This window comes from Aphidius gifuensis, linkage group LG5, assembly GCF_014905175.1.
Source record: "Aphidius gifuensis isolate YNYX2018 linkage group LG5, ASM1490517v1, whole genome shotgun sequence".
Taxonomy (NCBI): Eukaryota; Metazoa; Arthropoda; class Insecta; order Hymenoptera; family Braconidae; genus Aphidius; species Aphidius gifuensis.
In genome coordinates this window covers 773,948-799,889 of record NC_057792.1, presented here as the reverse complement: position 1 = coordinate 799,889, position 25,942 = coordinate 773,948, and the positions used below count along the sequence as shown (strand labels likewise).

The 25,942-nt window shown below is 23.8% G+C and overlaps 5 protein-coding genes across 5 annotated transcripts; all 5 read left to right on the top strand.

Annotated features, from left to right (window-relative positions):
* Positions 1–2,772: 2,772 nt before the first annotated feature.
* Positions 2,773–3,802, top strand: LOC122856161. The gene is made up of 4 exons (XM_044157855.1): positions 2,773–2,860; positions 3,006–3,374; positions 3,444–3,555; positions 3,646–3,802. Exons 1-4 carry the CDS (start codon positions 2,800–2,802, stop codon positions 3,800–3,802), a joined length of 699 nt encoding a protein of 232 aa, XP_044013790.1. The 5' UTR covers positions 2,773–2,799.
* A 1,941-nt stretch (positions 3,803–5,743) lies between these two features.
* LOC122856160 lies at positions 5,744–6,812 on the top strand. Its single transcript, XM_044157854.1, has 4 exons — positions 5,744–5,829; positions 5,912–6,286; positions 6,364–6,514; positions 6,593–6,812. Exons 1-4 carry the CDS (start codon positions 5,769–5,771, stop codon positions 6,810–6,812), a joined length of 807 nt encoding a protein of 268 aa, XP_044013789.1. The 5' UTR covers positions 5,744–5,768.
* A 642-nt stretch (positions 6,813–7,454) lies between these two features.
* LOC122856653 lies at positions 7,455–10,023 on the top strand. The gene is made up of 4 exons (XM_044158397.1): positions 7,455–7,558; positions 7,638–8,024; positions 8,140–8,290; positions 8,373–10,023. The coding sequence occupies exons 1-4, from the start codon at positions 7,498–7,500 to the stop codon at positions 8,575–8,577; spliced, it is 804 nt and encodes a 267-aa protein (XP_044014332.1). The 5' UTR covers positions 7,455–7,497; the 3' UTR covers positions 8,578–10,023.
* Positions 10,024–11,874: 1,851 nt separating this feature from the next.
* LOC122856656 lies at positions 11,875–12,948 on the top strand. The gene is made up of 4 exons (XM_044158400.1): positions 11,875–11,959; positions 12,032–12,400; positions 12,482–12,626; positions 12,703–12,948. Exons 1-4 carry the CDS (start codon positions 11,899–11,901, stop codon positions 12,863–12,865), a joined length of 738 nt encoding a protein of 245 aa, XP_044014335.1. The 5' UTR covers positions 11,875–11,898; the 3' UTR covers positions 12,866–12,948.
* A 472-nt stretch (positions 12,949–13,420) lies between these two features.
* Positions 13,421–14,521, top strand: LOC122856655. The gene is made up of 4 exons (XM_044158399.1): positions 13,421–13,532; positions 13,604–13,975; positions 14,036–14,183; positions 14,252–14,521. The coding sequence occupies exons 1-4, from the start codon at positions 13,472–13,474 to the stop codon at positions 14,409–14,411; spliced, it is 741 nt and encodes a 246-aa protein (XP_044014334.1). The 5' UTR covers positions 13,421–13,471; the 3' UTR covers positions 14,412–14,521.
* Positions 14,522–25,942: the final 11,421 nt, after the last annotated feature.

Below are 25,942 nucleotides of genomic sequence, written 5' to 3'. Positions count from 1 at the left end.
GATATTTTGGATTATTGTTCTGATATTAAAATAAATACTGTCAATATTTCAATTTAATTGAGAGAACAGATTATTTTTTAATATCTCAAGCCAACAAATTTAAAGAATTTTCATTTAAAAAAATAAACAAATGATTTGAAATAATTTTTATTAAATAAACGCCCTTTGCACCCTATGAACACATGTAAAAGACTAAGATCGAGGGACATCCTCAAACTGGTTTTCTATGGCTTGCAAAAAAAAAGCCAACTATTAGCAAGCCTCCTGACTGTTTCCTCAAAGTTTCACTCTTAGTCCATCGTATTAAACAAAATTTTCTCGAACTAGTAAATCAAGGGAGAGAATTAAAAAGAAAATATAGTATTTAAATTCCATCAGTATAAAGTTTGCGCGGGTCCAGTGCAGTAACGTGTTCAATTAAATATATAAATTAATAAGTGTTTTAATTTTCTACTATATGGCTTTTAACAAAGTAATTTTGATGCTTGCCATCATTGCTTCAACCGGTATTTTTGAAGGTATTATAATTTATTAAATTATTTATTTTATTTCTATATTTTTTTAGAATATTTTTATGAACTTTTTTTTTATGCTTAACAAACAAATAATTATTTCTTTTTTTTTTTTTTTTTCTATTCTTTATAGCCACGTGTCGACGTGAGGATATAAAAAAAAATATTTTTGACTCAACCTTGATAAAAAAGTGTAGAGAATGTGAATACGAAGAAGATAAATTGAATCATTTATTTTACTTTTCAATGATTGAATATGAAAAGTGTGAATCAGAAGTTTTTTCCTCTGCATTAGATCAACGTAAAGTGGATATAGACACTCCATATTTCAGTGTTCACTCTGATTCTCAAGTGTTCTGTAATGCCTTGCCTCGTTTATTAAAATGTGGTGAAGATTTTCTAAACATTGTACTTCGGATAACCAAGAGTACACTGGATGGAAAAGATTCAATTATTGAGGCAATACGTTCATATGCTCGTTATTTATGTTCAGAGGATGCAAAAAGAATTGCTGGTAAATATTTTATGAATGAACATTATTAATTATAAATTGAAATAACTAAAATATAATTTTTCTTTTCAGTCTTGGTGGAACAATCACATTGCTTAAAAAAAAGCTTTGATAATGCGGAATGTATTACTGAAATATTTTCGCGACCAGAGAGCGATCTTAAAAATGATCTTAGCTATAAGATGTAAGTTATATTTTTAGAATATAAAAAAATTTAAAAACAAATCTATATAATTTCAATATTTCATAATATATATTTACTTTTATTTGTTACAGTTTTGTTCCAAAAGTTGAAAAGTGTGTATTTAATATTCTTGATCAATGTCCAACGACCGATCCACTGTTTTCACCATCAGCGAGTGCACAAGAATTTTTTACTGTTTTAAAATATTTAGATCTCCACAAGTTATATTTAATGTTTAATCTAACTAAAAAATGGAGTGGCACCCAATGGAGTAGCAAATCAAAATATAAATTCTTTTCAGCTGCACTTAATTATGTGTTTCCTTTTGAATATCCAAAATCTGAAAATGGACTTGCATCCATTCTACAATTTATTTCCACTCTAACAAATATATTATCTTCTATTGCGGTGATATTTTTTATTGCCTCTTGGTTTTTTTATATACTTTGGCAAATCAGAAAAATGATAATTAAATATGTCTTAAATAAATTACTTTAATGAAAAAAATTTTTTATTCTTAAAAATTATTGTTCGCTTGTTTTATTTATTTATTTTAGAAATATTAAAAAAAAACTAATCCTGGATAAAATTCAACTGCCAATTTATAATTTTTAAAAAGTACACAAATCAATGCTAATTATAGTGATTACTAATTTAATTCATTTCATTATCTAATTTAATTATTTTCAATTAAAATTCAGCCTTAAAAATATTACGAACTATCTCCTCTTTTTTATTCAAGTTCAATAATTATGTGTTTTCTTTCGAAGATCCAAAATCTAAATATGGACTTTTGTCCATTCTACAAAATGTACTGAATTTTATTGCGGCGACATTTGTATATCTCCATGTTTTTTCTTTTATAATTCGCCATTTGCTAGAATTTAAGTATTTATTATTGTTCGTTTGTTGTTGTTCAATAATGAATTCATTTTAGAAATATTAAAAAAAACTAAACCTTGACGAAATGTCAATTGATTCAACGGCAAATTTTTAATTTAAAAAAAATACACAAATCAATGCTAATGATAGTAATTACTAAATTATTATTGTCCTGATGTAGAAATAAATACTGTAACCATATTATATTTTTATTCAAATGAGAAAACGGATTATTTTTTAATATCTTAAGCCAACAAATTTGAAGAATTTTTATGCAAACAAATAAACATATGATTTGAAATAATTTTTATTTAATAAACGCCCTATGCACCCTATGAACACATGCAAAGAACGAAGATCAAAAGACATTCTCAAGCTGGTTTCCTATGGCTTGCAAAAAAAAAGCAAACGATTAGTAAGCATCCCCACCTAGCTATTTTCTCGAAGTTTTACTCTTATCGTGGTTCATTGTATATTAAAAAAAATTTCTCGAACTAGTAATACAAGGCAGAGAAAGAAAAAAAAAATATAATATTTAAATCCCATCAGTACAAAGTTTGCACTGGTCGGGTGCAGTAACGTTTTGCTTAAACTTCATCATTTTATTTTTTGAAATTTAATTTAAAATAATAATTTACTGTCAATATAAATAATCAAATTAAATATATAAATTAATAATTGTTTTTTTTTTTTTTGTAAACGTTTGTGAAATGGTTTTTAACAAGGGAATTTTGATGCTTGCCATCATCGCTTTAACCAGTATTTTTGAAGGTACTGTAATTTATTAAATTATTTATAATTTTAATATATTTTTTTCCAAATATAAACTTATTTTTTATTTTGATAAAAATCATAATTTCTTTTATTTTTTATGCTAAACAAAAAATAATTTTTTTTTTTTTTCTATTCTTTATAGCCACGTGTCTACTTGAGGATATAAAAAATGACTTTTTTAACTTAGCATCGAAAAATAGGTGTGGAAAAAATGAATCCGATGCAGAATTTGATCATTTACTCCATTCGTCAATGAAAAAATTTGAAGAATGTGAAACTGAAGCTATTTCCTTGGCATTATCTGAACGTGGAGAGAATGCAAAAGCTCCACATCACTTTGATTTTCTACTATTTTGTGATGCTTCGCCTCGTTTAATCACATGTTTTAAAAACTTTTCAAACAGTGTACTCTTTTGTGGAAATCAATCACTGGTTGAAAGAAATTTATTTTTTTCAGCACTACGTTCCTTTACTGGTTATTTGTGTTCAGAGGATGCAAAAAGAATTGCTGGTAAATATTTTATAAAATAATTTCATTAATTATAAATTATAATAACTAAAATATAATTTTTCTTTTTAGTCTTGGTGGAACAATCAGTTTGCATTACAGAAAGCTTCCATGATGCTGAATGTTATACTGAAATATTTTCGCGACCAGTGAGCTATCTTCTAAAGGATATTATCAATGAAACGTAAGTTATATTTTTAAAATATAAAAAAATTTAAAAAAATTTATATAAATTCAATATTTTATAATATATATCTACTTTTATATGTTACAGTTTTTTTTCAACAGTTGGAAAATGTATATTGAGTACTTTAGATCAATGCCCAAGCACTGATCCATTCTTTTCACCATCAGTTAGTGCTAAAAAATTTTTTACTGTTTTGAAAAATTCACCTGATTTCATGTATTTTCTTTCCAATATCCAAGAATGAAAATATTTAATTTTTTCTTTAAATTGTAAATTATAAAAAAAAAAAAAAAATGGCAATTAAATATGTCGTTGTAAAATAAAATAATTAATTAAAAATAAATTTTATATTATTAAAAATTGTGATACGCTTGTTTTTATTTATTTATTTTAGAAATTTAAAAAAAAAATAATAAACTTGGACAAAATGTCAACAAATTGTTCTGCCAATTTTTCAATTTAAAAAAAAATACACAAATCAATGCTAATGATAGTGATTACTTATTTAATTTATTTCGGTATCTAATTTAATTATCCTAATATAAAAAGGACAAACATCATCGGTCTTCCGAACATTTTATTGGTCATTGTTTTTTTCTCACTTACTCTCATACAAATTTCTTTCTGTTTGCCTTTTTCTATTATTTTTTTATTTATTTCGTTAGCAACGAAAAAACAACAAAAAAAAGCGAGTAAACAAAATTTTTTTTGATATTTTTTTTTTTAAATTGACATATTAAGCTAGCACAACTTTTTTAATAATTATTAGATCTTGATGCAATTGGGCTTGAAATTTTGTGCGAATTATGTGTTTTTTATGTGTGAAGAAATAAATTTGAAAGAAAATTTTTTTAAATATTTTTTATATTTTTTTTAAAAATTGACATATTAAGCTAGCACAAATTTTTTAATAATCATCGGATCTGGATGCAATTGGGCTTAAAATTTTGTGCGAATTATGTGTTTTTTATGTGTGAAAAAATAAATTTGAAAGAAAATTTTTTTTTTATTTTTTACATTTTTTTAAAAAATTCAAATATTAAGCTAGCACAACTTTTTCAATAATCATCGGATCTCGATGCAATTGGGCTTAAAATTTTGTGCGAATTATGTGTTTTTTATGTGTGAAGAAATAAATTTGAAAGAAAATTTTTTTTTTATTTTTTATTACATTTTTTTAAAAAATTCAAATATTAAGCTAGCACAACTTTTTTAATAATTATTAGATCTTGATGCAATTGGGCTTAAAATTTCGTGCGAATTATGTGTTTTTTATGTGTGAAGAAATAATTCAAAAACAAAATTTTTTAAAATATTTTTTATATTTTTTTTTAAAATTGACATATTAAGGTAGCACAACTTCTTCAGTAAAGATGTAATCTCGATGTTATTAGACTAAAAATTACGTGTGAATTGTGTGATTTATGTGTAAATAAATAAATTAAAAAAATTTTTCGTCAATTTATTCATTCTTTTTTTTTTTTTATGATAATACTTGTGTTTATAAAATCAATGAACAATGAACCTTTTAGAAGGCATAGCGCGCCAATGTGCTCGTTTTCAATTAAAATTCAACCTTAAAAATATTACGAGCTGATAATTACGATCTCCTCTTTTTCATTCAAATTTAATAATTTTTTTAATATAAAATAATTGACAAGTTAGATGTGTCATTGTCACGTTGTTCAATCAAAAACTATATAATATTTGAAAGGCCCTAAATAATTAATATAAATTTTTTTGTTTGTCATTCTCCAATTACAAACATTATGTGCTATTTTAAAATTTAATTATTCAACAGTTTTTATCTAATTTACATAATTTAAAAAAATAAAAATAATTCTTAATTTATCTCAAATATAAAATAATTCTAACATTTTATTTACATAAAAATAATATATTTTTATTATCTCATTTAAACATATTTTTTTAATAGATATACATTGTGTATTTCCAGGAAACGAATTTATTTTTCGATGAGATAAATATATTATTTTTCGAGGCTACTGATATCCAGTAAATGTTCCAATGATTACACATGTCATTGCGTCACGTGAATTCCCGAAAACCGTGAACAAATATATATACTAGTTCGGGGTTATCGCATGAGTTATCACATTTGGGCTGTTTCAAATCAGTATAAATTGGCTTGAAAAAAAATTTTTTATATCATTCTTTTACCGGTGGTTGTCTACGCATAAGCAAACGTTATGGCTACTTTAAAAATTAATTTTATCTTTGTGATTGTCGCTGCAGTCTTCATTTCAAAAGGTATATTTTTTTATAAATAAATTTCATTTACAATTTTTTTTAAATTATTAATTATTCGATTTTATTTGTCTGTATTTTGTAGCTGTATGTTTGCATCCAGCATTAGCGTCTAAAGATTTCGACATGTTAAAAATGCAAATGAGAACAATGTGTAACAAAAGTGAAGCTGATACACAATTTTCAGTATTCGTAGATGAAACTTTAAGCAATTTCGTGACTTGTGTTAATGAAAGTGTTATAGCTGAAAACGATGATCTATACATTTTCAAATCTTTTAATTCAAAAGTTAAATCAATATGTCATGTTGCACCTTCAATGATAAAGTGTTCCCACAATATGACAAAATCATTTGAATTTTGTTACAATGAAACTCAATTAAAACAAAGTGAAAAAAGCTTAGAATTTCTTGATCAGTTTCACGTTCTCATGTGCAGTGATCAAGGACAACGAATAATAAGTGAGTATATAATTTTAAAAAATACTACTAATCAAAATTTACAATTAATCGAAATGAAAATTCTTTTGTCTCTTTAGGTATACACGATAAAATGGATTGTATCAGCAACCGTACAGATTTAAAGAGTTGCGTCAAAACAGAATTAGATATAATTGAAAAATTTAAAAATTCATCACCATTTGAAATTCAATCAGCAAACCCACTCGGCTATCTTATTCATAATTGCTCGTAAGTATTATTTTTAATATTATAAACAAAAGAAATGTATAAAAAAACTTAATTGAATATTTCTATGATTTATTACAGACGTATTCAAGAAATAGAAACATGTATTGTTGAAGAAATCTCACAATGTGACGACGAAAATGTACAAATTCCAACAGAAGATTCACCAACATTTTACTCACTGGAAAATACAACTAGAAAAATATTTTCATTGTTGAAAAATGTTATGGAATGCAAAAATAACGAAGTTCAAGAACCTCAAGTTTCAATTATTCAATCACTTCTTAAATCATCATCATAAAAAAAGATTTAACACGATTTAATTATTTTAAAAAAAAAATGAAATAATAAATGATAAATAATTTCTTTTGTATACTTCATTGGACTATTGGTGTATTTTTTTTTTTTTTTACTTGAATGAAAATAAAATAATTTTAATTATTATAAAAAAAAACAAGTAATTGTTGCAATTATTGTAGATTTTTTTCCAAACAGGAAAACATTATTTTGATAAATGTTAAATAAAAAAAAATAAATAATAATAATTTTTATGATAATAAAAAAATTGCTCTGTATAAAATTTAACAAATAAAAATCAAAATGCAAAAATGTATTTTAATGTAGAATCATCATAGTCAAGAATAAAATTGTCTGTTTATATTTTTTCTCTAATCTATATCTAAGTTTATTATTTGACCTCTTTATTAATCTCAAATATAAAAATAATATGTATGTATTATTTAACTGAAGAAAACATGTGTTTAATATATGTACACAAGGTATTTCAAGGAAACAAATTTAATAGACGAGATAAATATAAATATATTATTTTTTAAGTCAACTGACTTACTTGAACTTGTCAATGATTACATAAGTCACTGCGTCACGCAATAAATTTCCACAATTATTTAATATACTAGTTTAATATAAATTGAGTTGATGAAAATTTTTTGCATCATTCTTTGCCATCGGTCAAGTCAAACATAATGGCTATTTTAAAAATAAATTTTATTCTACTGATTGTCGCTACAGTTTTTATTTCGAAAGGTATAATTAAATTGCTAATTTTATTTGTTATTATATTAATTTTGTTTTAATTCAATAATAACTATTAATTTTTTTACAGCTGCGTGTTTATATTCACAGCGATTTCTTGGTGGACTCAAAGGATCGGATCAGCTGTTCAGAATTATTTGTGACAAGAATGAATCTGATACAGAGTTTAATACACTGGTAAATAACAGTGTAACCGAAGCTAATATTTGTATTGAAGAAAGTATGATAGCTGCAACCATTAACCACAATTTAATTAAAAATCAACGTCCAGATTTAAATTTAATATCCAAAGTTGCATGTGACGTTGGACCTTTAGTGTCAAATTGTCTTTACAATATGACAAAAAGGTTTGATTTTTGTTACGATCAAAAAATAAAAAATTTAATTGAAAGATTCTATGAATATGATAGGCGATCACGTGATCTTATGTGTAATGATCAAAGAGGACGTTTAAAAAGTGAGTAGAAATAAAAAGAAAAATATAAAAAACTAATTGAAATATACAATTAATAATTGTGATCTGTGAGAAAAAAAAATCACATCAATATTTGAATTATTTTTTTTATGTTTAGGTGTACTTTCTAGAATGAAATGTATCGGAAAACGTAAAGATTTAAATAGTTGTTTCAAAACTGAAAAAGACATACTTGAAACATTTAAAAATGTAAAACCATCTGTAAATGAAGCATTGAATGCATTCAGCTATCTCAGTGATAATTGCACGTAAGTTATATAATATTTCAACGCAAAAAAAAGAGGAATAAATAGAAAATTTAATTTAATTTTTTGATGATTTATGTTACAGGCGTCTTCGAGAAATAGAAACATGTGTTAGTAAAAGCATCTCACCATGCCAAGACGAAGTACCAACAATGTTTTTGCTTTCAACAGAAGATTTATCAACATATTCACTGGAAAATACTATTCAAGAAATATTTTCATTGGCAAGAAATACAACTAGATGTGAAATTAACGAAAAAAAAATAAGCCAAATTGAAGCTGTGGTTTAATTGAATCTTTAAATATAATAAAAAATTGTAGCTAAGTTTCTATTTCTTTGAAAAATAATTTCTCATTATTTTATTTTTGTGATGTTTAAAATAAATCAATAAAACGAATTTAATTATATGCAAAAATTAATTAAATTTTAATAAACATCTAGATGAATTGAAAAGTTAAATGTAAAAAGTATTTAATTTATTTTATTTTTTCATTTATAAAACACTCAATTAAATTTTTATTTGATTTGTAATTTTATAAATTTTAAAATTATTATGAAAAAACTTTAATTTACCTTTTCTATAAAATATATATAAATTAAAGCTGATAAATATATTGAAAAAAATTCTTGCTTCGTAAAATACAAGTTTAGATTTATTTTATATAAAAACTTTATGAATATTTTAAATTTTTGTTAACGAACATCTTGAGATTTACATTGTCATTTGACATATGAAAATATAAATTTTAAAATGAAAAAAAAAATAGTACAATGAAAGCAGTAGTTTATCCTGAATTCATGTATTGTATATAAGTGATGAAGAGGATAGTCAAGCATTGTCTTTGGAATATTATGTTGAACAAGGATCTCATTGTTCACCCCAGGCCAGACAATAATTATCTTTGAACACTCAAACACTCTTGAACCGTCAGAACTCAAATAACCATAAAATAAAAATATAAAAAATAAATTGTATGTATCAATAAAATTTTAAAATCATCTTCAAAGAAACAAATAAAAATTCAGACAAATTTACAAAAGAATACATCAAAATTTTTTAAAGACAAATAGAATAAAATAAAAGTGTGTCAAGTGTTGATTGTAATGGAACAACTAATCAATAAAACATGAGCTTTTTTTTTATTTTTCAACTGTTTTTTCATTCATCAGTAAATAAAGAAATATTAAAATTACTAGTGCACTTGAAACAAAAGGTTGTTTTACGACAATTTGTCAACAAAAAAAAAAATGAATGTAACATTGAAAATTAAATAATTTAAAAAATAATATAATTAACACGCAGTAGTGTATATAGAATATCGACAAGTTTTTTTTTTTTTATATTGATAATGTGATAAAAATAAAAAAAATAAAAATGGAGACTCAAAGCTACTCGGAGAGCCTCGTTACCACACGCTGAATATAATTTAATAATAGATAACGAACCCAGCAAGTCAGCTGGTTTTGATGTAGCAAAGGAAACTGTGATAAAGATAAAAAAATAAAATACCCAGTAGATATGAATTTGAATTTAATAAAAAAAAAAAAAAAAATTATTCAAGTGAATAATAAGGCAAAAAAATATACCTTAAATTTAAATTTAATGCATTAAAATTTTTGTAACAATCGGCAAATTGTACAACAATATTTGTAAAATGAAAAATTATAAAAAATATATTTTTTGATTGTAAATTTAAATTGAATCAAGATAAAATAAATATTGATTGTAAAAAAATAATAATTTGGTGATAAAAAAAATTTTACATTTATTGATTAATCAAAAAATAAAACGGCCTTGAATTTTCGAATTTTATTTTTGATGGATTGAGAGAATGACGATTATCTTTGAATTTAATATAAGTATAAAAATAGACGACTAAAAATTCTACTCGAAAAATATATTATCAGCCTTTTACGTTAACCTTGTTATCACAGTCAAACACATGGAAATAGTTTATCATTTTTTATCGTAGATTAATTTTTTTTTTTTAACTGAAATATTGATTTGACACAATATGTAATATCCTTGTAAAATGGAGATATTTTTTTTTTTTTTTTTCTGTATTGTTAATTTGACACCGGGTTATCATGTCAATTAAATTTTAATTATTTTATGGCTTATCACCGGTTTGCGGAAAATATACATTAAACATTTACCCGAGTGAAAAAAAAAAAAGTTGATTTAAAAATAAAATGGAATGTTTTTTAATTATAATAAAAGTAATTATAAATTAAATTTTGATTTGAATATTTATTTTTAATATGTAACGTGATGGACAGCTGGTTTTAGATGAAAAAAAAATTAAAAATTAGAAAATAGAGTTTATGGTATTCCGGAAAAAATAATGCTTGGTCTAAGATGAGAATTTTTTTAAGATTAGTTGAAATTAGTCTTAATTAGCTCTGCAAATTTAAAAAATATCTACCGACGCATTTTCGTAGGAGAAATTTTCAAAAAATTAAATTTATTCAAACTATATTTATTGAGTAAAAAAAAGACTATTCTCCTAATTTTTGAAATAAAATTAAAAGCAGAAAATATATATATTTATTTTAGTTAGATCTAACTAGTTAAAGCTTGTGTCTTTTTATTTTTTCTACTATAATTACACTGAGTATTCAAGTGTAAAACTAATGATCGAAATAATGAGCAAAGTCTGGGAGAGAAAACAAGTGGGCTATGGTTTAAGGGTATATCAAAGGGTCATCGATCTGTTGGTTTACACACAAACCCAGCACACTTGTACAAACATGAAAATAAAAACAAAACATTAAAATAAACTTTATCCCTGTATGATTGACAAATCCCCAATATGGCTCAACTAAAAAACAAATAAGTGTTTACATAGACAGACGATAAGCCACCAACAGAAAAACCTCCATCAAAATACATTCAGTGTTAAGCCATTTTAAATTGTTAAAAATAAAAACATCCCGATAAAATCATTCAATGTTTAGCTGACTAAGTTTTTCAAACAACTCACAGTATTTTTTGTATTTTTTAAATAATAATTTTATAGAATTACATGGTCATTTATTCATGTACATTACTCGATGTCAAGTCCAAGTGTCGAGTCAGGTTTATCGATGAGAAATACAAGCTTCGTGATTTGATCTCACTAGATAGCTTACAAGATTTCCCAAGGGTTTATTTTTCAAAATAAAATTGTCGCTATTTTTAAGGGTAAATATCAAATTTCACGAAAAATAATATGAAAAATGATTGTATTAATAATTTTTTCGTTATTTCAATTTTAATTGAGCCACTGAATTTTTTTCTAGCATCTAAAAATGATGAGAAAAAAATTACAGAGTAATAATAATTGTGTCAAGTTGATGTAGATTTAAATACCATTTATATTTTTAATATTTATTTGTGTCAATTGATGAGTCATTGAAGTAGTATTTAGAATGAACATTGAATTTATTGATTTAAAAATTAAGACAAGTAAATATTTCAATGATAAAGCAGGCACAACAACAATGTTGTTTACCAACAAGACCAAGTCAAGCTGGGGGTTATCATATTTGAATGATTAAAAAGCATTATAAATTAAGAAAAAAATTCATTCTGTCATTTGTCGTTGTTGTAAATGTACAATTAGATACTATGGCTAATTTAAAAATAAATATTGTCATAGTAATTTTAACTGGAGTCTCAATTTCTAAAGGTATGATAGTAAATAATTTATTTTCATTATTTCATTTGGTAATAAAACAATTTTCATTTGGTTTTTTCGTAGGTGTATGTTATTTATTTGATTGGAAAAGATTTGATGCTTATCTAGCAGAATCAAAAATTGAGTGGAGAACTTTTTGTAATAAAAGTAAATTTGATATAGAATTTAATACGATGCAGAATAATTCCTACAGTGAACTCCGTACTTGTATTGAGAATGAATCACGTTCTTCGTTAATGGATATTTATAACGAGACGATAATTAACACTGAGGAGGGACTATGCTGTGAAGCATTAGACTCATTTCAAAGATGTCTAAATAATTTTACCACATCACTGGACTTTTGTAACGATGGAAAAAAAAATAAGGCTTTTGAATTGATGGAAAAAGTTGAACCTCTTGTATGCAAGGATAAAGGAAAAGCTCTAAGAGGTCAGAACAAAAGAAAGTAAAAAAATATTGATTAAAAATTATAAGAAGAATAATAGCTTTGTTTTTTTTTTTTATATTTAGGCATATGGAATGCAAAACAATGTATCAAAGAAAAAGCACAAATTGAAGAATGCATTTGGCCAGAATTGATGCTACTGTTAAAACTTGTGTCCATGAGCAACTTTTTGTATCCAACTCGTGACTACTTTGATCTCAACGAGTGCAGGTAAATTTTATTCTTATTAATAATATGTAAATATTGTTAATAAATAATCAATTTAAAATTAAATTTCCCCTTTCAGTCGACTAGAAAAATTAGAAACATGTGTCATTGGTAAATTAGATCAATGCTCAGATGAAACATCATCATATTCACCGAGTAAAACAGCCAAAGAAATATTTGCAGTTATAAAAAATGTAACAAGCTGCGAACATAAAGACTTTTATGATGTTTTTAAAATTTAATTTGAATTTAATTATGAAAAAACCAGAGAGTCTAGAGTTTAATTTAAATGATTATTTTTTTGGCTTTTAAATATGTCTTCCTAATGTCAACAAATTAAATATATTTTACTATTTTTTTTTATGCAAAACGTTAGAGATATTTAATAATTTTAATTATTTATTTATTTATATTTATTAGTTTGTATTATTTAAATAAAAATTCATTAAACCAAAATAATAATATTAAATCTTTGTCTTATTTTAATTTAATAAATTTTAATTATTTTCATCAACATGTTGATGTTTTGGAAAATAAAAAAAACTCAAGATATTGTCAAAGTGGACTTGGGATACGACACATGAGCTATTATTTATAAAATTGTATCGAGATTATTTTTTCTTCCAATAAATTTCGTGACATGTGTTTACCAGTTAACATTAAATTTATAATTTTATTTTTGGAAGCAAGTGATTAATCGAATGATAAACTACACACCACAAAAACAATATATTAACAAAAAAAAAAAAACTAAAGGTTATCCCATTCGAGAGATTAAAATGTAATATAAATGAAGAAAAATTTTTCATTGTTCATTGTCCTTTTGCCGCACATGAACATTAAACATAATGGCTAATTTAAAAATAAATATTGTGCTTGTAACTTTAACTGGAGTTTTAATTGCTAAAGGTATGATTAAATAATTAATTTTTATTTTTGATAATACAATTATTTGCTGTTTAATTTATTTCAATATTTAGGTGTATGTTTTTGGACTGACGTGACAAGATTTGATGAAGTTCTAGTAATATCCAAAAATTCATGGAGAACTTTTTGTAACAAAAGTGAATTTGATATAGAATTTAACACGAAGCAAAATAATTCTTATAATGAACTGCGTACTTGCATTGGAAATGTACAAGGTTTTTCTTTAGTTGAAATTTATTACAAGATGGCACTTGACCCTGAAGATGCAGAATCATGTTGTGTAGCATTTGACTCATATCAAGAGTGTCTAAATAATTTTACCACTTCAATTGACTTTTGTAACGATGGAAAAAAAATCAAGGCATTTGAGCTGCTTGAAAAATTTGAATATCTCATTTGCAAAGACAAAGGAGCACCTCTAAAAGGTCAATATCAAAAAAAACAAATAAAAAATAAGTTGAAATAATAATTTTATTTTTGTTTAGGCATAGCAATAAGTGCAAATAATTGTCCCAAAGAAATTACACATGTATTGGAGTGTCTTTGGGCTGAAGTAGAATTAGTTAGTAAACTTGTCGTGATGGGCAATTATTTTTTACCAACTCAAAATTTACTTGACTCCACAGATTGCAGGTAAATTTAATTGTAAATATTTTTTAAAAATAGACAACTAAATGGAAAATTTAAATTTAATTTTTTAGCCGACTTGAAAAGTTAGAAACATGTGTCACTGATAAACTTGATCAATGCCCAGATGCAGTAATCAGCCCAACAAGTAATACAGCCAAAGAAATATTCAAAATGATAAAAAATATAACAAGCTGTGAAAAAAAAAAATCCTATGAAATTTTTAAAATTTAATTTTACTATTAAAATATAAAAAAATATAAAAAATCTAGTTTATGTTAATTATTAGATTAAATATATACGTTAATTGCATTTATGTTTTTTGCAGTTAATTTGGTTAATAAAAGCAGCATGCTCTATAATATTCATCAAGTATTTTGTATTTATTAAAAATATAATTTTCCAATTAGATAAATATAGAATTCATTTGAATAAATATTTATAATATTTTTTTTTAAACAAAATAATTCAATTTTAAATTTTCCCATTGCACAAAATTCATCAATATTAATCCAATTAATCCCAAGAGTAAAAAATATTTCTAAATAATTATTGTCAACATTAAAAATAAATTTAACTTAGAAATAATATAAAAAATATTTAATTTATATTTATAAAAGAATAAAAATATTTTACTTGCACGAAATTCTGTCATCAATATCAATTCAAGTTATAATAACGAGTCAATTAAATATGTGCGTGTGTTGCCAATGATAATTAAAGCAGTACAATCACACATGTGCAACACGAATGTATGCATAGTTTACTTTGATAGTTGATTTAATTGCATTACTATGGTCGTAGCTACGTCGGTTGTCAATGTACAAAATGAAACGACGGCGATGTCGCGGATAACCACGTTGATATCGATCACATAATTCTCACTGAATTTGTCTGACCCCATTCGAAAAGGACAAGTCTAATATATATATCTATAGATTTATACAGAGAAATTTATCAACCAATGATATGCAACAGAATATAAAGCTCAAAAAAAAAAATAAAAAATATACAGGTACCTATATTTCTCGATATGTCACATAAATATTATTTATAAAATGTAAAAATGCCTTTTTTTTAAATGAAATATAATTTACTGAAATGAACTGAGTCGAGAAGATGTATGAGATGAAAAAAAGGATTGTTAAAAATACTGTGGAAAAGACAGCAAAAAAAATATAAGCTATTCATAGATGCGGATTTTATTCTGACCTCACAAAAATACAGTCAATATCTTTGGCTGTTGAAAAAATATAAGCTATGATTTGACCTTGACCGAAACAAATATAATGTATATATTTCAAACTCAGCAAAGCCTTGATTGATAGAGTTTATTCTCATATTTATTTAGAAATAAGGATCAACTTATTCACTGAAAAAAAAAAAAAAAAAGGAAACTTGATGAACACAAAAGAATTCTATATATGAAAATAAAATAATATGAACAATTTTCTCTATCGATAACAAAAAATTTAAAGCAATTATTTTCAAGTTATATAGATATATAATTTGACTGTGAAAACAAAGAATCTTAAATCTCGCCCGAGGAATAATAATGTATAATAGTGGTTGGCATTGATCCAATTCACTTTGAAGAAAAACAAAAGCCTATTATTGAAGAAAATAAAACGGTTCAATTTTTATACAACAATGCACACACGTCTGCCAGTTGTACAAAGGCAAAAAAAAAAATAAAACAAAATATAAAAAGCTGTGAAAATGTCTGATCTGATAAAAATCGTATTTCGATAAATACCAATATGAGAATTTCAATGTCCAGCATTCAAAATGATAATAATCTCTTTCAAATAAAAAATCTTCTTAATTAAAGGATTATTATTATTATTAAGAAAAAATAACGATGATAATTAACGTGACATTGCAAGTAATGCAGTGATTACGTTCAAGTTAATGTCGGTAATTAAACGAAAGGTAAAATGTAAATAGACATTAAATGTAAATTATGTTGGAGAAAAAAATTATAATATAATTATATTTTAATTGGAATTAATTAAAAAAATAATTATTAAATTTGAAATATAAATTTAAGGTATTGTTGCAATATTTAAAAATCAAAAATAAAAAAATTATTTTTGGGCATTTGAGGCAAATACTTCCCGGTACAGAATGAGGGAGAGAAGGTTTTTTATGGTGGCCGACCAACTCGTTCAGTACCAGAAAATATTTGCGTCAAAACCTTCGATCAAAGAGTGGAAGACATGTTTCCAATCAGCTCATGTTTCCATTAAGCATGAACAATATTGAATATCTGATTACTTCAAGAAGCACATCTGATGGTATTGGAACGCCTACCTTCACGCACAATAGGCAGTAGGCTTGCCCACTTTACCAGTAGCTTTCTAGCTGCTAATGATGATGAATTATTATTCATATGTGTATTCTTTCTAAATGATAAATTATTCAGATAATTATTTTATGAAATATGATTTTTAGTCACGGATTCGTTCTATTGAAAATTGAAAATTTCAAAACTCCGGCGAAAGCCCGTATGGTTCCTCTCGATTATTTCAAATTAATTACAGTTTAATTTTTTTTATAATTTTAAATTATATGATTAAATGTTTTTTGTTTTTTTCGCGCTGACGTGACCTGTCAAATTATGTACACAAATCAAAACACAGATGAAAAAAATTTGAGGTATTACTTCATGTAATTAATGATTTCATTAGATTCGTTCGAGAAAGAAATCAAATAGCAAATATAAAAAAAAAATAAATAAATCGTTCAATTTTAAATCGTTGTATAATTTTAGAACATGGAAAATCATGAAAATGTTAACCTGGTAAATTGTCTCTAACTCTCTACAATGGTATTTACTTCATGGATATAATGGCCAACGATAGGATTACTCGTGGTTTGCCTCAATGACCCCAAAATGTTGAGCATGCATCACACCACATTCAAGCATATTATATATAAACGACGACAGTTTTTGTTCATATCAGCTTGTAATGATCGGTCTCCAAGACACATGGAGCAGTCAATAGAGTTTACGATTTGAGTTGAGCTCACGTATAAATGTACTTACACATTTTGACCTTGTATGATGAGCTTTTACTATCAAAAGTATAAAAAAATTTATGTGGTGCTTGTGTATAAAACAAGACATTTTATTAATTTTATAGTATCTTTACTTTTACTGTTGGATTTTTATAATATTTAACGATTCAGGGAAACATAATACTAGCTGAAACTTTAAGACAAGTTTTGTCTTGGTGTAAACTAACAAGATATATATTTATCAAGACATTGTTTACAACTTCTTATGGTACTCAGTCAACTTGATATATTTCAACCACAATCTATTAACGGATAACAATATATTATGTAAAATTATATACAAAGGAAATTATAATCTTGAATCATTAAGAGTTTCTGATAACTTTGTCAAGATTTTAATTTTTTACATCAAACATCCATTAGTGTCGTTTTTCTTTTTTCTTTTTATTTATTTATTTTTTTTTTTGCTGTCTTGTGAAAGAGAAATAGTAGCTAATGAAACATTAAAGAAGATTTTAGACGGACATCTCTTTACTCGTCATGTTTTTTTTTTTTTAATCTATTAATTTTAAATGAAAAAAATAAATAATTTTTGAAAAAAATAAAATTGCAAAAAAAAAATGATAATAATTTATATTACGTTTTAAAATTTTTTGGATAATTATATTTAGGTATTGTCTAAATACGAAAAGCATAATTTTATGAAAATTATGTTTGGAAATATTTTTTTTATCAAAAATGACCTGCAAAGAAAAGTCGGGAATTTTGTCTGCAAGTCATGGATAATATAAAATTGAAAAAAAAAAGCAAAATACGTGAAAATAAATTTTGAAATTTTAAAGATAATAATATTTAGGTATTGTTTAAATACTAGAAGCATAATTTCATAAATTTTTTGCATAGAAATATTTTTTCTAACAATTAAATAATTAATTCCATTGAAAATATAAATAGATATATTTTTTATCCAACATCATATCTCATTTTCGACTATAATAATTTTCCTTTTCAAGAACATTCATCCAGAATTTTGCTCGTAATTCAGGTCATGGAACATACCCGCAAAGTAAAAAAATAAATACTTTTTGGTCAGATGAATTATGGCTACACGTCTTGGATAAACGAAAAAAAAAAAAAAGACATAATGTGAAGCATCTTTTTTATCTACTTGCTTCAACTCTAGTAGCTTTAAAATTAAGCCAATTTTATTAAAAAAATAAAGACTTAAAAAAAATATTAAAAATTGAATCACTGGAATTTTTTATTAGCAAAATTCTACGAATAAAAAAAAAAAAAATCATTAAAAACATTTCAGTAAATCGGATAAAGCTCGTTATCTATGAATAAAGTAGAAAATTTATATGAAAAAAATTTATAAAAACTGCAGTATGATAATAAAGAAAACAAGTTGTTTGAGATTATACTAAAAACCGCAAAAACAGGTGTGTTATTATATTCACATATTTCATCTCAGCACAATCTGCTATCGTGATTTCATGTCGAGACCACAAAATCGATCCGTCTGTGTTATAACACCAACAACCTTATCATCTCACATTATCAACTATCAAACAGATCTCTAATCTCACAAAATAAAATATTTATTATCGATTATTATTTCAAGCATATTCTATTAGCAATATTTTTATATTTTTTACTAAAAAATAGCACAAATTTTAATTAACAAAAAAAATTTACAAATGAATTTAAATTTTTAATTTCCATCAAGTTATTTAAATAGTTTGTTAGTTAAAATTCAGTAATTACATTCACTGACATTTTTTATTTTGGTATTTAATATCAACCTCAAAATTTAATCAAATATTTTTTTTTAATTTCCATGAATAGACAAAAAAAAATCATATACTTTTTAAAGAATTTATTTTGAAATTTTTCATATTTAATTTCACAAATATAAACGTTGATTTTTTGATATACGTCTCTTTGAGCTTTGAGTTTAAATTTAGAGATATATGACCTATAAGTTTTAATAACTTGACTCGGCAAATGTTCTCATTTGTAAAATCAATATAAACATCAGATTTATACTCAAGGCTAGTCCAAGTAAAGCTGCTGCTTTTTGAATTATTTAATTTGTGGGTGAGTTTAATATTGAGCATTCAAATATACATTTCCAATGACAAATTAATTATGAATTATTTTATATTTTTTCTCAATTTACTATTCTATTTTTTCAAAACTTTTTTTTATATTTACTTGTCCTTTGTTGAACAATCCTTGTGATACTTGTGGATAAGTTTAACTGTTATTTTTATTTTTCTAAAATAAATATATATATTGATAATATTGAGACTAGAGAAAAGTCTTGTAGCACACAGCAAATAAACTCACATTCCGCATTTGAAACTTTTGTCAGATTGCCACATACTCGAAGAGCTCTGATCAAAAAACCGGAAAAGTCGTATATTTTCTCTTGAATTCTTATATCGAAAAATTCTTTTGTGACAATTTTTTTTTTTTATTTTTCAATTTCTATAGATTTATTGTTGTTATTATAAATATATTTTTTGTAAACTACCAATCAATCTATAATCTTGTGCCGAAATTTTAATCAAAATGTCAATCAATCATTGATCAAGCTAAAAATAAATGAAAAAAAAAAAAAAAACAATTTGAACTTCTAAATTTAACCGGACTCATAGTGTACCGAAAAAAAATAATAATAATAATAACTTGACAAGTTCAATTTAATTAATAGATGTATTTTAAAAATAAAAATTGATAAATATTAAATTATCTGAGTAAATTAAATTACCAGATAAATTTAAAAATAATCAGAAAAAATTGTTCTATATTTTTTTTTCGAAAGAAAATCAATTTTCTTTTTATACATATTTTATCGTAACAAGGAAATTGCGGTAAAAAATATTTTCTCAGCTCGGTTTGACATACTTTGAAAATAATATCTGCATGTGCATTAGTATATTCTATATTAAATAAATATCAATTTTTTAGTATTATTTATTTATAAAAATGCATTGACGTAGCCCAATTCGATCAATTCCCTACAAAGTCCTTAATGCGTCGCGGAAATGACACGTTGGATAATGCCAAGTCTCACAGGACACTCATTGTGTATACAGAATATTGACAAAGCAATATATTCGAGAATACTGATAAGCTGCTTTTGAAATAGATCCAGTATTTCATGCAACATTTGAAAATTACCAAGGGCTATGAATAAGACATTATCATACTTTCAAAAAAAAATTAAATAAACAACAAAATTCATGCATTATTTATTCTAATCAAATAATCAACTAACAATTATTATAATTTCAAAAAAATAATTAAAATTTATTTATTTATATTTGCAATAATTAATAACAATCAAATGTTTAATTTAAAATTTTTTAAATGACTTTTTTTTCAATTTTTCAAGTTGATATTATTTTACTACAATTAATGACATTTTTATTATTAATAAGTTATAAATTAAACTGAAAAATAAATAATTTAGAATATTCAAAAGATGATGGTAACAATACAAGTTGATTTGATATTAAATTTGAAAATGTAATAGTAATTCGAATGGAGTTAGTGAGTGGAATATATAAACACAAAGTAGTTATGTACTTAAACATCAAGAGACACTCCTCTTTCTATTTAAATATAGACAATGTATACGAAAATGCTACAATTCATAATGAACTATCTTTGTCAATAAACTATATGTTGAATAAAGTTTTAAATAATAAAACAAACCTAAACTCAACGATACCAAATTACGTGATATTTGAAATTGTATAGATAACAGTCGATAAACTCAAAAACATTATTATTCTCTTAAGAATATCCAGCTAAACATGTACACACAAATGTTCCATAACATTTGTTAAACTGTAGAAACCATTTACAGTCGTGTCACGTATTAAATAAATTTACAAATTCACCTAACAAATGAATAGTGTTTAATTTTATTTAAAAAATAGCTGGTAATAATATATTTTTAATTGTTTTTGTAAATTAAAATATTTAATATTTATATTGTTTATGTTTGATAATTATAATTTGCTCAGCCAGGTGTGGCAACAATATTTCTACACCAATAACATTTTCAACAAACGTGCCAATTCCGGTATTATATATTGCATGAGGAGTAAATCGTGAGTGCAAAATAGTATGCTAATCCGGTACGTCAATCGGAGATAAATTTAACTTGTATATACTATTTTATGTATACTGTTCAATTATCACAATACATATTATAGTTTTGTAATTTAAATTTATACAAACTTTGGATGTTTTTAATTGAAATTTTTCAGTGATATATATATGGTTTATTTTCGTGGGATAAGAAAATGTATTTAGGTAAAAAGTTTTCGAGCTATTTCTTCTTATCATTGTAAAGAAAAATATGTATACAAATCGAAATAGGGAAATTTGAAATAACAGCGTTACTATAGCTTCGAGTTAATTATATATTTTTTTTTTTTTTTTTTTTCATAAATAATTATTTATCTTGGAATTTTGATGAGCCAAAGTATTCCGCATTGTTTTTAGTTTGTTTGGATATAAACCGTCGAGTAGTTTTATCCTTTTTGTTTGTTGTAAAAAAAAATATATCAATCGAAATGGAAAAAATTAAAAAAAAAAACCGAGTTTCTAGCTTTGAATTAATTGTTTTTTTTTTTTTTATTTCGATATATAAAAACTAGCTTTCCTGGAGCTTTGATATACGCCAAACTATTTTGCATTTTTTTTATTTTTTTTTTATTTTAGTAAATTGAATTTTCAAGTAATTTATTTTTTTGCGTTTGTTGTTAAAAAAATATATCCATCAAAATAAAATAGAAGCAAGTTTTTAGCTTCAATTGAATTATTTTTCATCTCCATAAAAAATTATTTCCCGAATTTTGATGAGCCAAATCTGTTTGTCAAATCATTTTGACTATTATATTTTGTAAATTAATATATATCTTTTACTGTTTATAATGAGAGTAATTTTTTGATAGTTAAAAATAAATATTAAAATAAGCTATATAATAATGACAAAGGTAGTGGAACGAAAAAAAAAATACTTGGGTTAATTTACGATGCAAAATTTGAAGCGTGAGTTGAATGTATTTTTTTTATGTTTTAATATGTATGCATATATATTTCTTTATCACCACTGAAATTGACGATAGACTATGTATGAAAATGGTAAATTTTATGTTGACCTGACTTAAAAATACATCAAGTTTTTTTTATATCAAAGAAGCTGCATTTTTTATATATTAGTTTCATAAAAAAAAAAAAAAACCTTTGGAAATCCGAGATATTTATAAAACTCACTTCATCTAGCATCAACAAAAAAAAATATCCCCTTACTTAATTATTATCATTATTATTACCTTAAAAAAAATGAATATTGCACTTTGAATTTTAAAAAATCCATTTACGCATTTTTAAGACCGAAAAAAATAATAAAAAATCTTTTTTTTAAAACAAAAGCACTCAGTAAGATTAAAAATATAAATCAAGTAAAGTTATATATGTGGTATTTGTTAAAAAATATATTTAATAGACTACATGCACTTTGCAAAAAATGCATTTTACTTTTTGTAAAAATAAACTAATAAATAACAGTAATTTATTTCGTTAAAAAAATTCAAAGTTAAAAAAAAAATTGAATAATAAAAATAGTAAACTCATTTATAATTTAAAATTATTCGATAAAATACAAAGGCTAATGTGGTGATGAAAAAAAATTATCATTAGCTTGATAGATAGATAATTTTTCGACAAATTATCAAATAAAACATTCGAAAAAAAATTTAAATATTTAGTGATAAAACAAATGAGAAAGTAATGATCATTTTAGCACATCAGAAGCTAAAAAAATTTGCTTTGATAAAAAAAAAATGATATATATTATTAATAATAATAATAAATAATAAAGATGGGATGATAAAAATTTATAAATATACACACATGAGGGTAGTGTTTGCCATGAAAAAAAAAAAAAAAAAAAGATTGCCATCATCAACAAACTCATTGTAGGCTATTCAATCTACCACCCGTTGTTTTTTTTTTTTTCTTTTTTTTTTCTTTTTCTAATGACAAATTATAGTCAACTTATTCTGTAACATATTGATCAAGACAGTTACATTATTTTGTTGGGCTTGATTACAAACTTTAATTTAATAAAGTCAATTGTTGAAAACTTTTATTATGAAATTATATCAAATTAAAATCATCAACTTTGTAATGTAATTTTGAGATTCGAGGAATTAATATTTGTACATAATTTAAATTCATATCCAGATATATTTTATAGCGGGAAATAATTTTTAAATAATATTATTATTGTTATTAATAATATAGTAGTTAATTTTAATTTATTTTTTGAAATTTATTTAAAGTTTATATTGGTCTTTTTGTTGAAAATTAAAAGGCAAGTGTTTGATATTAAAAGTCAATTTTTAATTGGAAATTTCAAGTTGTATTATCACTAGTTTTGTTTGGATAATTTTAAGATGTTGGTAAACTAATGGCAAGTTTCAATTATAGTGGGTTTCATCATTTCTCTAAGGCATTCAACAAAGTTGTAATTGTTCTCAACAGCTAGGCAATATTTTGTTCGAGAGAAACTTGTGAACATTTAAATAATTTGGCAATAATTACATTATTGTTTTTTTAATTTTATCAAGCTCAAAATAAAACTACCCTTAACGTTTCAAAAAATTAGAATCAATTATATTTTTTTTTTTTGTGTTTATTATATTTTTCTTCAAAACAAAATGAATGTATTTTCTTTGTAGATAACCAGACAAATTACATACACCCGCAGCTGTTTGAGAATTAAATATTGTGAAAATAAATTTAACGCTCATCTTAACATGTATAGAAATAAATTTATCTCAACTTTTTGCTGACTCAACGTAAATAATTATAAGCATTCTCAAGTCACTATATATCTTCCTATTTTGTTAACTTAATTTATTAAAATTTCCGGCACGTTTGAGAACTTCCGATATTATCCAAGAGACATATCTTTCAATTACAGTCTTTATTTTATTTTTCAATTTTTTTTTATACCACCCCATCAATCATGCTATAAAATTAAAAAAAAAAAAATCAATAAAATTTCACAGTGTAAAAGAAACTAGACCTTTTTTTCTTATGAATTTTTCTATTTTATTTTTCTTACTAATCGATTTTCATTTTTAAACTATCAAGAAACACGAAAACATTATAAAAAACTTATCAACATATGTTGAAAAGAATAATTTTATTACTTTTGATTAATGGCTTGTAAAAAAATTTTTGAAATAATATTTCATATTTATTATTTGTCCAATAATTATATTTTTCATCAAATAATATTTTCACCAGTGACTTGGAAGATGAAATATAAATGACAAAAAAAAAACTCCCCAATGGCAGTTCAATATCGAACACGTAATGTTCATAGTTCAGAACACGCGATGCCTTGACAATATATTTTTCTTAACAACCCAAATGGAGACAATGACTATTATTCAAATAAAAAAAAATAGTACAGTTATATACCATCGACATATTAATCATTTATGCAAAAGACAGTTGTAAAAAAATAGCAATTATATTTTACATCTAAAAATATATATATGAGAAAAACATGAATAAAATTTATAGTTAAATAAATTTGAATAATATAAATTCGTAAAAATATATAAAAAATTCATTTGTAATATTAAAATTTATAAAATATTATTATTCAAAAAAATGAGTTGAATAATATTACAATAAATTTGTTTAATTAAAATACTATCAAAAGAAATTATTTATTTATTATTAAATATTTTTTTTGTTTTTTTTCTGTTTTTTAAATTTAAAATTCACTAGTTTTTTATTTAATTTTATGTACGTTGAAATGATAAATATATTTATGTTTAAATTCGTCGAAACACATTGAAGTAAATGTATGAAAATAATTTATTTTATAATAAAATTGAAGAAAGTGTTTCTTTCACTAATGCGTATTACTTTTAAGAGCACTGAAAGCCTTTCAATTCGAGTATAGAAAGCCATGCCAAAGCTGGGGTTAACTTCTAAATCTGTGACCGAAAACTATTTAATATTTAATGTCTAAAACCCCAACGATGACTTTATATATTTCGTTATATATTATTCAATAAAACCATAAATTTTTGTATACAAAATAATCGTATTATCATGATTTATGATCAAACACGTTCAAGTGTAATAAAAATGATTTTTTTTATTCATTTTTATTATATGAAAAGTGTGTGTGATTCGTTAGATCAACAACTTGATTAATGGAATATCTCGAAAGACGTTGGAGCTTTTTTAAAAACAGCAAGTATTTTATTTATTTTTTTTTTTTCTGGAAATCTTGTAAATTAAAAATAACTGTTGATCACTCTTTTGAGAGTAATTGATACTAATGTTATATTTAAATATTATAATATTAATTTTCTATAAAATTTTAATCCAATTACTTTTTATATATTAATCAAGTAAATAAATAATGACAACACAGAACCCAGTGAAAATGTTGGACAAATACATTTTAGTCTTGAATATGATTATCAAAATACTACACTCATACTACGTATTATTCAGGTAATGCAATATTTATTTAAACATTTATTTAATTAATGTTAATTATATTAATTTTAAAAAAACATAGAAATTATTTTTGAGTAAATTAATTTGCAATTTGTCCAAGATTGTGTGTGATGATAATAAATTTACAAGGATACGTATAAATAAAGAAATAATTATTATTATTT